Source organism: Doryrhamphus excisus, linkage group LG11 (genome assembly GCF_037039965.1).
Source record: "Doryrhamphus excisus strain RoL-2023G ecotype Guam linkage group LG11, RoL_Dexc_Guam_v1.1, whole genome shotgun sequence".
In the NCBI taxonomy this organism is placed as follows: domain Eukaryota; kingdom Metazoa; phylum Chordata; class Actinopteri; order Syngnathiformes; family Syngnathidae; genus Doryrhamphus; species Doryrhamphus excisus.
This window is the reverse complement of record NC_136367.1, coordinates 13615273-13630953: the sequence shown is the minus strand read 5'-3', so window position 1 is coordinate 13630953 and position 15681 is coordinate 13615273. Positions and strand designations below refer to the sequence as shown.

At 39.8% G+C, this 15681-nt stretch overlaps 2 protein-coding genes and 2 non-coding genes across 4 annotated transcripts; 2 read left to right on the top strand and 2 right to left on the bottom strand.

Annotated features, from left to right (window-relative positions):
* The first annotated feature begins 87 nt into the window (after positions 1-87).
* trnar-ucu (transfer RNA arginine (anticodon UCU)) lies at positions 88-181 on the top strand. The gene is made up of 2 exons: positions 88-124; positions 146-181. It is a non-coding gene; the product is annotated as a tRNA-Arg (tRNA).
* Positions 182-329: 148 nt separating this feature from the next.
* On the bottom strand, positions 330-4080 carry chmp5a (charged multivesicular body protein 5a). The gene is made up of 8 exons (XM_058046149.2): positions 3896-4080; positions 3573-3677; positions 3454-3500; positions 3211-3304; positions 2271-2342; positions 1969-2077; positions 780-895; positions 330-697 (listed from the first exon to the last, which is right to left on the bottom strand). Exons 1-8 carry the CDS (start codon positions 3962-3964, stop codon positions 647-649), a joined length of 663 nt encoding a protein of 220 aa, XP_057902132.1. The 5' UTR covers positions 3965-4080; the 3' UTR covers positions 330-646.
* trnar-ucu (transfer RNA arginine (anticodon UCU)) lies at positions 1604-1697 on the top strand. The gene is made up of 2 exons: positions 1604-1640; positions 1662-1697. It is a non-coding gene; the product is annotated as a tRNA-Arg (tRNA).
* Positions 4081-4855: 775 nt separating the features above from the next.
* Positions 4856-9477, bottom strand: oprk1 (opioid receptor, kappa 1). Its single transcript, XM_078794786.1, has 3 exons — positions 9248-9477; positions 7348-7700; positions 4856-6321 (listed from the first exon to the last, which is right to left on the bottom strand). Exons 1-3 carry the CDS (start codon positions 9475-9477, stop codon positions 5789-5791), a joined length of 1116 nt encoding a protein of 371 aa, XP_078650912.1. The 3' UTR covers positions 4856-5788.
* Between the last annotated feature and the right edge of the window lie 6204 nt (positions 9478-15681).

Genomic DNA, 15681 nt, shown 5'->3' with positions numbered 1-15681 from the left:
ATACTTGCACAATATGTTTGCACTTGTAGCGCAACAGGTGTGGGTAGACTTTATGAAACTTAGAAGACTCCATGGTCAAACGTAACCGGCTCTGTGGCGCAATGGATAGCGCATTGGACTTCTAGTTAATAACACAGGAGAAGTTATTCAAAGGTTGTGGGTTCGAGTCCCACCAGAGTCGCTTCTTTTGCAGCATGGCAAATGGATAAAACAAATACTGAATGTAGTATTGTCAGTACTACCATATTACTGTATTTCTTAAAATTAACTGAAGTTTGTTAAAAATAACTTTCTGTGAAACTGACAGAAATGACAGGATACTCGTCAACTACAACAATCAATAAATCCAGATTTAATTCAAACGTGCATGGTTCAAATCATCTGCACACACGCTCAATTTAGACAAACAAAGGTAGTCTCACATACAACTAATCATAAACCAATCATCAAAATACTGACCACAAATCAAGTAAGTGAAGGTAAAATCTATTCATAAATACCGACTAGTGCAAACAATAAAATGTTGAGTATGTTTCATGGCTACATGCTAGCCCAGTTTTACTCTAGTGCTTAAATAATTTCTGCATGTAATATTAATCTACATTATTTCAATATTTAAAAAGTGTTGTCAAAGTGTAGCATGCTTTTATGTGGCGGGAATCTGCGGTAGGCCAAACTCATCCACCAGGACGCCATCCTGCAGATATAAGAAGAAAATGTTACACCTTCCTGTTCGTCGATCTATAAATAGAACAACTCAATTGCTGTTTGGTGGTTACTTTGTTTGCCTTGCTCTCTCCAGGTATGCCCTCTGGGATGGAGGGAGCAGCCGAGGCGTCGTCCAGGTAAGAGCTGTCCTCATCCAGCAGAAGCTCGTCACCTAGAGCGTCCAGCTCTGAAAGCAAATATGTATTTTACATTCAATACAAAACACTCACTGCAATTTCACATGAGTTATGTTGTTTGATTATTATGAGTATTATATTACGTCTGAGTAGAAAAATATTCGAAAGAAATAGTAGTAGCAATGAGACAAATTAGAATTGCTATCATATTATTAGGGCTGTCAGTCGACTAAAATATCTAATTGTGATTAAACAAATTTTGTCCACAGTTAACTCAGAATTAATCCAATTTAATCATGGCTATAAATTAGTTTTTATCTATCATAAGTAGGGTAACTATTTGTAGATGCGCATAAAATTTTATGTAAAGGGATAATTTCCGAAAATATGGGCCATTCCATCCATCCATTTTATATAACACTTTTTTTTAAATAAAAATATACAGTCAGAATCAGAATTTTTTTTAGGACAATTTTAATTGTGATTAATTGCATTCCATCCACAGTTAACTCAAAATTTAATCAGATAAAAGTAAGTTAATAGTAGGCCATAATCCATAGTCCAAATTGTCCATAGGTATGAATGTGAGTGTGAATGGTTGTTTGTCTATATGTGCCCTGTGATTGGCTGGCCACCAGTCCAGGGTGTACGAAGACAGCTGGGGTAGGCTCCCGCATACCCATGTGACCCTCGTGAGGATAAGCGGCATAGAAAATGGATGGATGGATAATATACTGGGATAATAACAAGCAATAACAGGCTCTGTGGCGCAATGGATAGCGCGTTGGACTTCTAGTAAATAACAGAGGAGAAGTTATTCAAAGGTTGTGGGTTCGAGTCCCACCAGAGTCGCTTGTTTGGCGCCATTACCAGTATTAACATTAGCATGGCAAATTGTTAATACAAATACTGAATATAGTATTGACAGTACGACTACAGTGAAAATTAACTCATTATGGTCAGCGCCTGAATAATTATTCCTGTCATGATCATTATAAGTTATAATAGAACCAGACACAATAATACGAGCACTTCTGTGCAACTGCATGTACTACTAGTTTGAGTTGTAAAGTTTGATAATAAAATATGAACATTTTGTGGTGTTTTTGTGGTTCATTGTTACCTGCTTCTAGATCATCCTCGTCAATGTCTGGAGTGCCATAGCTGCGACTCAGAGCCTCTTGCACCTCGCTGGCTTCTTCCATCATGTCCTCCAACTGGTCCTGCAGGTCCTGGAAGAGCAAAAGAATACATTTTCTGAACATGTTGCATTGAAAATACATCATAGATAGGGTTTCGCCTAGGATGTTCAAAACTGTGGTGGTGGCGGACTGATATTTATTTATTTTAATCGATATTTTAATCAATGGAGAGTTCTAGTTTTAACATTACAGTTGTTTTGTCCGAAAATAAATCTGCACATACATCAATCTGGTCCAGTTTGACGTCCTTGTAGGCCCTTTTCATCTCCTTGGCGCCCATCTTCATGGCATCCACCTGGAAAAACAATAACAACAATAACATATTTTCATAAATGTTTGTGCATATATTACGCGCTAATGATGGATCTGCGCGATCGATTGATAGCGCTGCGCCCGAGATGGATCCATCGTTAGCGCACAAATCAATCGATTTCTGCGCTCACGATGGATGGTATATTACTGCTCTGACGATATAATGACAATAGTTGATCTGTTAATTGCATACAATGACAGGGTTAGGGGTTAGGGGTTAGGGTTCACACTCCCCCCGCCGAGAACGTTAACAAAGTGAACTGCTTGACAATTAATCAAAAATTTGAAATTTGCATGCATCGACTTCTTGTTGAGGGGCGGCACGGCGGACGAGTGGTTAGCACACAAACCTCACAGCTAGGAGGACCAGTGTTCGATTCCACCCTCGGCCATCTCTGTGTGGAGTTTGCATGTTCTCCCCGTGCATGAGTGGGTTTTCTCCGGGTACTCCGGTTTCCTCCCACATTCCAAAAACATGCTAGGTTAATCGGCCACTCCAAATTGTCCATAGGTATGAATGTGAGTGTGGATGGTTGTTTGTCTATATGTGCCCTGTGATTGGCTGGCCACCAGTCCAGGGTGTACCCCGCCTCTCGCCCCAAGACACCTCCAGCACCCCAGCACACCAATGAATGAATGACTTCTTGTTGATTCTTGTAAGTAACAACGCTCAGCGCTGCCATCTGTTGGCATCTAAACAAACTACACACATCCATCCCGGACGCAGTAATATACCATCGATCGTGAGCGCAGAAATCGATCGATTTGTGCGCTAACGATGGATCCATCTCGGGCGCAGCGCTATCGATCGATCACGCAGATCCATCATACGAGGACAAATCAACGCCTACAGTAGTTTTGGTGTCTTTCAGTGTCTGGATGGTGTAGTTGGCCTGCTCCATGTTGAAAGACTGCTGAGCCAGCTGTTCTCGCTGACCTTCATACCTGGTTCAAAACAAAAACAACACCGGTGATTTTGATTCATCTTTGAACAGTAATTTGTGTCAATAAAGCCTGTTTATATGAGCAGCAAACACAATAAAATGTGGTTGTTTACGCCACTTTTACTACCAAATAGTAGTCAGGGTACTCACATCCTTTTCTGCTTCAGGACTCTCATCGCCTTCTGTTTCACAATGTTCTGCAAAGCCAAATATAAGATCAAAATTGCCATACGAGCCATTCTGATTATCTTTAAACTATGTGTCCCCACCTTGGAAGGTCCATCTCTCATCTTCTTCATCTGGTCCTTGTACTTCATGAGTTCAGCGTCTAGTCTGCCAATCTTCTTCTCAATGGACTCTGCCCTAGCATCCACCTCAATAGCAGACAAATACATGGACACTTCATAACCAGGGTATTGACAAATATAAAATATAAAATACCAAATACAAAATGCCATACAATGACTGAAATGAGTGAAAGCTTCTAGCAACAGCAATGGCTTATTTATTGCCGGCATGTCAGCTAACTAACGGCACAGTGTTAGCATACATGTTATAATAAACAATACACTCCAGCTTTGCCAGTACTCACATTGCCGATACAGTCCGACAAATTGGGCTGCGGTGCTGTTGGTTTACTCCGCCCGAATATTCTGTTCATGTCTGCAGCGACTTTTTGTCACACAAAGTGTTAGTTTTGATAAATAAAAAACACAGAATATTGCCAAACGTTAAAGGGATTTCGACACTGAAGCCACCCGGAAGCGAGAGACGGGGGTGGATAGAGTTTGATTGGTTGGTGTAGGGCCATTCAGCCAATGAACGTCGGAGGCGCACGGCTGCCCTCATGTGGTAAGAGTGGGTGGTGCAACTTGAAAGAAAGCCCATTGTGCCCCTTGTCCACTTGCTTTGTTTGGCGTCATCACAGCTCTAATGGCACGATTCTTTCTTTATTGTCACTATTTCATATTTGACTATTGTTATTATAGTTAAGAAATACATTCTGCTTATAATGGGCGATAATTGCCCATGCATAACTTTCAGCTACAACCTTTCCACTTCACATATATCCTCACTTGATGTCCGCATTTCTTATCTTAATGTCCAAATTCCATTGTTAAAGTAAAAAATATAAAAAAATCTAAATATAAATATATATATATAATATACAAAATATAAATAAATATATTATAAATAATATAAATATAAAATATATGTGAATATATACAAAATATAAATAAATATAAATAAATATATTATAAATAATATAAATATAAAATATATAAATTTGTATGTTATACTTACTGTATGCATTTGTTCAATACATTGATTTATTTGTAAAGTCATATTTTGTGCAGGCAAATATATAATATGCAAGTATACTAAACAAAAATATGAATACAGTAACACATTTGTTTCTGCTAGGTAAAAAGTAAAATAAAACATTAAAAGTAAAAATAAACATTATGCATGGATATGCATGCAAATTATAAACAATATTGTAAAATATATGTTGTCAAAAATATATTGTGTATTTTTTGGGCTGTTTCATCTTTTTAATACGATAGATCAAATATGCACACAATAGTAGGCAAGCTTATGCTAACATTGATGCTCAAAAGCACATTTTTGGTTGATTCTTGTACTATGACAATAATTCCCAAGGATATTCCTCTGAAAAAATACCTGGAATTATGCAAGCCTATATAGAAATCAAGATGGTTCGACTCCCCGATCGTCCATTTTTACTCCAATTGAAGTTAGTAAATATATGGATCATTTTTTGTGTAACCGGCCTTTTACATAACTGACATGGGATGAATGTTCACAGCTGGCATGTCCTCATGTCCCAAGGATCAAGAAGCTCTCCATTCAAGGCCACTGATGGAGGAAAGAAAAGAAAAACAATCACCATGGCAACACTGTCTTAGCAGCACTTTGAGCGCGAACACAACAGGTAAGACACAACAACAATCCAAATAGGATGCACTTTCACGGCCATTGTTACACAAAAACACACTCTGACTTTACATGAGAGCACAATTAATTCCTTTACACAGCAATTGAAACAATGGACAGTATAATAATGCAATATAATACAATAATACAGTATATGTAAGCATGCTGATCCATAGAAGTTAATAGGAAACAAGCCTACTTCTCAAAGCTGCAATACGCTTTTTGGCCACAGGAGGCAGCATAAACCATTATTCTTGTATACAGATTTTTTTCAGGTTTTACACAAACATAAACATAATTGACAGGAAATATTTAGTTTACCAGCCACTAAACATTGTTCTGATTGGCTGTTCATATATTATGTAGAGAAAATGAAAACCATAATGTGTGTTATTTATGTTTACAGACAAATAATTCAATTTCATGCGTTTTGTTGAGAAACTTAGACAGCTGTGGTGATCTGGGTCAAGATGTTGTTGGAGTCCTCCCAACCGAGACTGTGAGGCGATGACGCACCCATCGCTAGTCATACGGGCCTGGCCTTCTTGGGGTCGCTGCGGGCCACCGGGGGACACGAGTGATCCCTCAGGGTGCTCCTTACCCGACTCACGCCCTGGAAGTCCTTTCGGGCGGCGGGGCAGCAGAAGTCCCTGAAGCACCTCTTGAAGTTCTCGTCCAGGAAGGCGTAGAGGATAGGGTTGAGGCTGCTGTTGGTGTAGCCAAGCGCCACGCAGAAGAAGTAAGCCGCTATGACTGGTGTAGTCTCGGGCACGTCGGCCGACAAAGCCTTGACCAGGATGAAAATGTGGATGGGGGTCCAACACACCACGAACGCGGCCACCACTACCAGGACCAGGCGTGCGATGCGCCGCAGGTTGCGGTCCTTCTCGCGAGAGCCTGACAGCAAGCGGACGCTCTTGAGGCGTAGGACCATCAGCGTGTAGCAAACGCTGATGATGATGACGGGCACCACAAAGGCAAAAATGAAGACGCAGATCTTCATCAGCGTGTCCCAGTAGCTGTAAGGCTCGGGGAACTGGAGGGCGCACTCTGTTGTCCCTGGTAACCGCACAAAAAATGACCTCAAACTTGACATCAAAGGTAACACAACAAATAAACAAAAATGTATGTAAATCTTTCTAGATCTTCCAGAATCTGCACCTATTCAGCTATACATAATGACTAAACCCTTTAGACAGCTAATTGAAAAGTGTTTAGAAGCTACAAGATTTTTAAAAAATAAAAAATATATATTTATTTGTTTTATTTATATATATATATTTAAGATAAAAAGTAAAAATGATGAAATACAAAGTGCGTATGTGCCTTGCAGGAAAAGATAGTTCTGCTGGATCTTAAAGGGGACCAATTATGCTCATTTCTCAGCCCTTTGTATTGAGCTGTAGACTCCTACAGAGCAGTTATACACAATAACCAGCACAAAAATCTTTCTAGATCTTCCAGAATTTGCACCTATTCAGCTATACATAATGAATAAACCCTTTAGAGAACTAATTGAAAAGTGTTTAGGAGCTACTGGCTGTAGACTCCTGGCTTAATGTGTATGAACTCAAAGAGTAGGCTCCTCCAAACTCGCCTGCCCAAGGAGGAGCGCTCATTGTCGGACACATTTTGTCAGAAGCACCGCTGGTGTCGTGGAGCTAAGAAGAGCCGGGACATGAGGGTGCTGCGTCTACGTACCTCGCTTGCCGCAGGAGTAGCACTCATTGTCGGACACACTTTGTTAGAGACGTGAGGGTGCCGCGTTTACTAACTGCAGACAATTTTGGCACAACATCGGTAGTGAAAATGTGATCATTACACATTTTTGTCGGACTACCATGTTCCAACCAGTGAGCACTGTGGTTCTCCTGACCTTCATGGACCCACATTGTGTCCGACATTAATGCACCTTTCCCAGTGAGACCATTCTGGCTTCTGGCTTCAGCAACAGTTTGGCGGATATTTCATGTTCATGCTCACCAAAACAGAGCTTGGGGCGGGAAAAATGAGCATAATAGGTTCCCTTTAAAAGATCCTGGCTAACCATTGATCCTTTAACCACTGCTAGCAATCAAGAGGTACCATTGTTGGTCTTGGTGCTTCCCAGGATCATGGCGGGCACGCCGGCGGCCGAGGACAGCGCCCAGATAAACACGTTGATGACCTTGGCCTTGACAGGCGTGCGGAAGTCGAGTGCCTTGATGGGGTGGCAGACGGCCACGTAGCGGTCCACGCTCATCATGGTGAGCGTGAAGATGCTGGTAAACATGTTGTAGTAGTCGATGGAGATGAACACCTTGCACGCCACCTCGCCAAACGGCCAGGAGCTCAGCAGGTAGTCCGCGCTCTGGAAGGGCATGGTGGTGGTCACCAGGGCGTCGGCCACCGCCAGGTTCAGGATGTAGATGTTGGTGGCCGTCTTCATCTTGGTGTACCTGACAAAACACACACTTTAGTGCTTTATCATCACTGCGGGCTACGCGCACTCTTCCGCCATTTATACTGTCCGTCCTTCCTTCCTTCCTTCCTTCCTTCCTTCCTTCCTTCCTTCCTTCCTTCCTTCCTTCATTCCTTCCTTCCTTCCTTCCTTCCTTCCTTCCTTCCTTCCTTCCTTGTTTCCTTCCTTCCTTGTTTCCTTCCTTCCTTCCTTCCTTTCTTCCTTCCTTCCTTCCTTCCATCCATCCATCCACCCAACCATCCATCCATCCTTCCTTCCTTCCTTCCTTTCTTCCTTCCTTGTTTCCTTCCTTCCTTGTTTCCTTCATCGTTTCCTTCCATCCTTCCTTGTTTCCTCGTTTCCTTCCTTCCTTGTTTCCTTCCTCCCTTCCTTCCTTCCATCCATCCATCCATCCATCCATCCTTCCTTGTTTCCTTCATCGTTTCCTTCCTTCCTTCCTTGTTTCCTCGTTTCCTTCCTTCCTTGTTTCCTTCCTCCCTTCCTTGTTTCCTTCCTTCCTTGTTTCCTTCATGTTTACTTCCTTGTTTCCTTCCTTGTTTCCTTCCTTCCTTCCTTGTTTCTTTCATAGTTGTACCCATCCCTCCTTCCTTCCTTCATCTTTCCATCCATCCTTGTTTCTTTCATATTTGTACCCATCCCTCCTTCCTTCCTTCCTTCATCTTTCCATCCATCCTCGTTTCTTTCATATTTGTACCCATCCCTCCTTCCTTCCATCTTCTGCCCAACATTTCTTGAATCCTACCGTCCTTTGTCCTTCATATTCTTTCCTTTACTTCCTTGCCATCTGTCTGTTTTCCATCCACATTTCCATCTTTCTTTCCTTTTTCTACCCATTCTCCATTTCACTTTCTACCCCCCTTCTTTTTTCTTCATTCCTTCCTTCCTTCGTTCCTTCCTTCCATCATCTTTCCATCCATCCTCGTTTCTTTCATATTTGTACCCATCCCTCCTTCCTTCCATCTTCTGCCCAACATTTCTTGAATCCCGTCCTTTCTCCTTCATATTATTTCCTTTACTTCCTTTTTCTGCCCATTCTCCATTTCACTTTCTAACCCCCTTCTTTTTTCTTCCCACACGTTTCTTCTTTCTTGTCCCACCTTTCTGTGTCTTTCTATCCAGCTTTGATCTGTGTGTTACCTTAGCTAAGCTAAGCTAAGTTAAGCTAAGCTATGTACAGTAAGGGAGTGTGCCAATTCAATGACATTTCAGTAAGACAAGAGGCCACAATGAGGCTAAAAAAGAAGGCAGAACGATTAAAGAAAGTAAATAAATAAAAAATTATGTCCTATATGCATCCATCCGTCATTCTTCTGACTATTGTTTAAATGTATACTTTTTTCCACGCTTCGCTTCCAATCGCTCATCAACAAGCATGACGGTGCACGAGTGCCATCTAGTGGTTGGGAAATAAAATGTCTTGTTTCTCTACTTGGGTGTGAAAGTGATTGAGAAGTTTCCAGCAACAAGTGCGTGAATTATCATGAATAACACTGAAGATAAATGAAGTTTAGCAACGGTTCTGACCTGATAATGACGTACATGACGAGGCAGTTTCCCACCAAGCCCACCACGAACACCACCGAGTACACCACCACTATGATGGGGATGATGGGAGACATGGGCTCGGCGTCCACATCCTCCCACGTCCCGTTCAACACCCCCGGGGACGAGTAGGAGGTGCAGTCTTCCTCGGCTTGGACCCCCCATGGACACCTGTCCCGCCCCCTGTGGATGTGGACCACGCCGCTCTCCATCCAATATGTACCAGTGGACACTGTCAGCACAACACCCGGGTTCAAACACTTTTTGCGACATAAACGCAAATGCATTCGCTCAAGTATACTTTTACGCGTACAAAGACACAATGTGAATATAAATGCAGAATAATATTATTTTAGAAGAATAAACGAAACCATATCGAGTTATGAACGTTTTAAGGAGCGTTTTTACCGAGTGGAAAAGAACACGGGTGAAAATGAATCCATTTCCCCTTCATAGTCCAACAAAACAAAAACGCTTTACGACAGCAGGATGAGCTCTACTGACATTACCATGACAACAAAAGCAACATAAATGAGCTTTTAAAACACATTTTGCCGACAATAAAAGCAAAAGGAAGACAGTAGTGTTAGAAAAAGGAGCTTACCTCGTTAATTCAGCTTTAATACTAACTTGTTCCAAATGCCTGGAATCAGTTTTTGATGAGGATTTCTTTGTAATAGAAAAATTATTGTATAAATTATGTATAGTCTGCAGATTGTTATTGTGTGGTGAGAAGAAGAAGATGAAGAGTGGAGTGAATGAGGCTGGAGCTTCGTTCACTCATCAGCGCTGCAAGCGGCACTGAACCCCCCCCCCCCACCAACACCAACCCTGTGACGTCATCACAGATATGTATGTCAAATGTATGTCAAAACAAAACAACCATTGACAATACTTAAAGAGACCTGTTATGTTCATTTATCAGCCTTTGTATTGAGTTACCGACTCCTATAGAGCGTCTACACACAATAACCTGCACACAAATCTTTCCAGATCTTCCAGAATCTGCACCTATTCCAGCTGTATCTTCTTGTATTTGTGCTTCCTGCCAAAATGGTCTGTTTTAATTTGTTCCACCCACGCTCCGCTCTAGCCACGCCCACTCCGCTGTATTTGCTCACACCCCCAAGCGCTCCAGATGACTTCCGGACTACTGCCGAACCCCTTTTTGTAATTTTGTTGCTAAAGGAGTTGACAAATTATTGAAAGCTATAAATTTGGAGAGCTATAATAAAAGAGCTAAAATAAAATAAAATAAAATAAAATAAAATAAAATAAAATAAAATAAAATAAAATAAAATAAAATAAAATAAAATAAAATAAAATAAAACTGTATTATGGAAAGCAGGAAGTGAACAAATGTAAGAGTTAGTGATTGTAAAAGTACCAGATGGAGGGGTAGGATTTAATAAGCTTTGCTTCTTCCTACTCCTTTTGGACATGTGGAACTGTGAACTGATTATGTGATGCGTTCAATTGTAATCTGATGCATGTTCAAATTAAATTCAACTTTTTTTCTTTGCCTAGTAGTGATTTTTTTTTACTTTTTGTGTGTGACTTTATAGCTCAACAAAACTGCTTGGGTACTTGCTCTGCATTCTAGTCATTTGTCTTCCAAGAGCAACATAAAATTGTAAATATAACATATTATAATATCTGCAACAAAAAAAATAGCTAGCTAAAACAAAAAGTAAAGATTACAAGTAAAGAAAAAGATTTTCTCCACTATTAAAGTGTAGTTTTCCCATCTGTCAGTGAAATGATTGACTACAATAAACAACCAAAACATTGATGTTTCACAGGGCAGCCATGTAACACTAAAAGCAAATATTGCAGAAAGTGGATTTTCTTCCCGTGTGTGCCTGGGGGACACGGATAGAACCGTATTAAACAGCTATAACAGGAATGAAACCTTGATACATTTATACAACAAAAGGGACAAATGGGTTTGGCAGTGAGCCGAGGACGGCGGTAATAGGGCGGACTGCTGTGTATCTTCGGGTCGGCCATCTTGGATCACTATGGCAACAATACCACGGAAAAAATAAAAATGCAACACAGCAAAAATCATTTTACTGATGCATGTACAGTAAACACCGTCAAAACAGTTAGACTATAATAGTTTGAAAAAACAAAGCTGTTCAAAGCTGCTAGATGCTAACATTAGCTGCCTTTTAGAATCCTGTATGCTAAAAGTCTATGGCTGTGTTGGAAAGCGCATACTTACCTACTACTCATACTAACTCTTTGAGTATGCAGTGTGCGTACACTGTACACTGGCAGTACGCAATTTTTTTTAAAGTGAAGTGAGCAACGCACTTTTGGTTATTTTCACAAAATAAAACACCCCCTTACTTTTCTGATACAAAAAGACATAGTGATAAATCACTGCTTTTACTTTGAAAACCGGAAGCGAACCAACTTGCAATATATCCTGCTTGACACTGCTGTTTGGTCCATCCTGCTGCTCAGTGTTCAGAAATATATTTTGAACAAATCAGCATTGTTTTGTGTTTTTTGTGTATATGGCCTATTCGTCAACAATATGAATATTAAAGCAAATTTTACATATATTTTTGCCTAAACTGTAAGCATAAAAATAGCTACATGAACTAAAACACAAATATAAGGCATTCAGATATAACATACTAATACAAATACATTTGCATGTTATGAAAAATGCACCATGTGACTCCCCGGTGGTGCACTTCCTGTTGGAGAAGATTCTACACAATAAAGCGCTGAGCGGTTTGTGTGATGGTGAAAGCGGAACAGCATCACTTAAATCTCACCTAATGTGACCTTCACAAAGCTCATGTGCGAGTGATTATCACCATGGCAACCATGACCATTTTTGAAAAAAAAAAAAAAAAAAGCCTGCATCAGAGTAGTGGAAGTGCAGTAAGTCAACATCACCTTAAAGCTGCCATCTCTCTCATGATTCATATATTTATTTTGTAATTATTTTCCTTTCTTTTGTAATTATTTTATCATAATAATATATAAAAAAAAACATTGAGCAAATATTTAGTTCCAATTGTACTTTCTGGAAAACGCTGTGTTGCCGTAATTGAATCATTATTATCATGATCATCATATTTTACTGCATTTAGAACGTATAGAGCAGGGGTCTCAAACACGCGGCCCGCGGGCCAAAGGTGGCCCGCAGGACACTAGTTTGAGGCCCCCGCCTTGATATGAAAGTTTAATGTTAGTGCGGCCCGCGCAAGTTTGATATGGATGCTGTATGGTATCATGTACCCAGAAAAAATTATTACGTTTGATTAATGTTCATGTTAAAGGTTAAATAACTGTTAATAGTTATCCTCCCTATCCGTGTGGAAGTGGTAAGTTTTCAGCTATTTAAGTTTAAAAGAAATAACTTGAAGGCTACTGTTTAGGTCGCTAGCTCTCTAGTTTACGAGTTAGCATGTGTCTCAAGACCCTGCAGTTGCGCAATATGTTGTAAATAAAAATGTATAAATGTGACTATAGTCGTGTTTTGTCATGTCTACAGGGCTCTAATAATGCTTTGTTCATTTTAATCTGAAAAAAATAATTTGTCTACCCACCAACTATATGTGGTTTCTTAAGTTTTTATTATTTGTCCTTTTATTATTATTATTATATTTATTTATAACTGATTGATTGATTTTCTTTATTCTTGATTTGTTTATTTATTTTTCATCTTATTTTGTGCAGAAAAATAAAAATGAAGATATTTAAGAACAGTGGAATGTTTTATCAGAGCTTTTCTTGTAGAAAATCGGAACCAAAGCACTGAAAAAGTTTGGATATTTTTCTGTTTTTAATAAATGCGTGGTTTTTTTTTTGAAAACCTGATGCGGCCCAGCCTTGCCCAGACCCTAGCTCCAGTGGCCCCCAGGTAAATTGAGTTTGAGACCCCTGGTATAGAGTACAATATATATATATTTATATAATATATAAAATAAGGATTTTAACATTATTAGAGCCCTCTAGACATGAAATAACAGCCCTATATTCTACAATATTTTGTGATAAATTGTATATTTTTTTAAATAAAATCTGATTTTATTATAATTTAAGAATGGTTAAAAAAATGATAAAATAAGAAATTCCGATATATAAATAAACAATAATAATAAGGGAAATATAGACAAAAATGTAAAAATACTCAAGCAAATACTCCCATCAAGTAGAGTAGACACAGGACAGGAAATGAATGCAATCATGTGACCAGGATGGCTGGCTGTACCTGACCCTCCGCAACAAAAGCAAAGAGGAGGCGGCGCACGTGTGTTTAAGGGGTCAGAGTTCAGTGGTCTTGATGGGTGGCCACCATTGAAAATATTAATAGCATCGCCATAAACAATAATGCATTATATCTATGTTGTTGCCTGTGTGTGTGTGTGTGTGTGTGTGTGGCCACCACATTGACGCACCGAGGATGAACACATCAGAGATACAACACGTGCAGTGAAGATGTTTGCCTGTTCGATTTCGTTTTGGTTTATGGGAAGCAGTGGTGTGCAGTCAGGGCCAGCAAGGCCTTCTCTGCTGGCCTAAACACTATCAAAAGCACTGAGCTACATTCATTCATTCCTTTTCTACCGCTTTTTCCTCACGAGGAAAGAGCCTATCCCAGCTGTCTTTGGTTGAGAGGCGGGGTACACTCTGAACTGGTGGCCAGCCAATCACAGGGCACATATAGACAAACAACCATTCACACTCACATTCATACCTATGGACAATTTGGAGTCGCTAATTAACCTAGCATGTTTTTGGAATGTGGGAGGAAACCGGAGTACCCGGAGAAAACCCACGCATGCACGGGGAGAACATGCAAACTCCACCGAGGGTGGAATTGAACCCTGGTCTCCTAGCTGTAAGACCAGGGCCCTAGCTTAATTTTTCATTTTGTTGCATGTATTTTAGCTGTCATGCTTCCAGTAGTGTGTGTTCATTTTTTTTATACACACTTCTCTTATTCAGCTTCTCCGTGTTGCCATGTGAACGTAATCTGCAAAGGCCTTCAGAATCAGGAGTGCAGGTCCATGTCACTGAAACACTATAAGTAAAGGGGCTGATTTCATATTGACCTCACAAAGAGAGCATCATTTTCTAACCGCTTATCCTCACAATTTCAATCACCGACAGGAAGAGAATTAGTCAATAAAGAACGCATCGTGGCATGGTTTTCGTACGGCCAAACATGACACATAAAGTTCAGTTGAATCTGGGTTAGCATATGCTACCATTAATGTATTTTTGAAAAAATGTTCCTGAGTTCTTCCAGTTAACGTTTTGGTCCGCTATTAATACACGACACGCCTCCAACTGTGTTTGTTACATATTGTTATCCTTAAAAGGGACCTATTATGCTCTTTTTCCCACCCTTTGTATTGAGTTGTGGGCTCCTGTAGAGCAGCTACACACAATAACCAGTACAGAAAAGTTTCTAGATCGTCCAGAATCTGTAGGCGGCATTATGAATTATCCTTACTGACCTTTTTTGCAGTACATTCAGCGAGTGAAGATTGCTTTTATAGTTATTAGCCCATATTTCCACACAATAAGTAAGATATGGTAGAACCACAGAGCAATAAAGAGTGTGGAGTGATTTCTGATCGAGAACTAATTTTTACTTTGTTCAATACTGAAATATTTCTATATTTGTAATACGTTGGCATAATTTAACACCAGAATATAACATTCTAAGTACATTTATAGGTCAGAAAAGTGGAAAAACGCAGTAGCAGCGTGTACGTTATTCACTAATATCTTCTCAAGAATCTTCTTTGATTTTCTCATAAATTGTTCTTAAGAGGGTTCTTGACAAAACGCTACGTCAGATTCATCAACATGTTCTAAAACTGCAGAATCGTTGGCATGCTACGTTCTCAAATGGATGAATCCCGTCTCCTGGTAAATAGAAAATGTGCAGGTGAGCCAAATGAACATGTGATTAGCAGACGGTGGCCATAATGAGGCGTGAGAAGGAAAGCGAAACCTGCAAGAATCCAAACCAGCTTTTGGATGGTATTTAAAATAAATGTTAGGAATAAGAGTGAAAGATTGGAGGGAAAAGGTTACTTTGAGTGGCGAATGACGCAGACGAGAAAGAAGCTTCGCAACAAGGTAATGCAATGTTTCTTTTTGAAGGTCATATGAGAAGAGGAGGAAACACATTCAATTTCATTTGAGAGGAAAAAGACACTTCACATTTAAGACGCATTTCATGCCGTAGAAGGACTGTCATTACATCTTTATTTCTTATGGACTTTAGTTAGACTTTTTTAAACAACCTTTTCCCATCTATTGCTCATCATATATTCTTATTTTTTCTCTTAATTGAATTTCTTATTAACTGCTCATAGAGCTCCAACAATTAATCAATGAATAATCAATTATGCGATGAATCAACTATTTTGGTA

Coding starts and splice junctions, on each gene's coding strand:
- chmp5a (XM_058046149.2), bottom strand. CDS start 3,964: ATGAACAGAATATTCGGGCGGAGTAAACCAACAGCACCGCAGCCCAAT. Junction 3,501..3,572: donor TGAGAGATGGACCTTCCAAG/GTGGGGACACAT, acceptor TTGGCTTTGCAG/AACATTGTGAAACAGAAGGC. Junction 698..779: donor GAGAGAGCAAGGCAAACAAA/GTAACCACCAAA, acceptor TTATATCTGCAG/GATGGCGTCCTGGTGGATGA.
- oprk1 (XM_078794786.1), bottom strand. CDS start 9,477: ATGGAGAGCGGCGTGGTCCACATCCACAGGGGGCGGGACAGGTGTCCA. Junction 7,701..9,247: donor GTCATGTACGTCATTATCAG/GTCAGAACCGTT, acceptor GTGTTTTGTCAG/GTACACCAAGATGAAGACGG. Junction 6,322..7,347: donor AAGCACCAAGACCAACAATG/GTACCTCTTGAT, acceptor TGCGGTTACCAG/GGACAACAGAGTGCGCCCTC.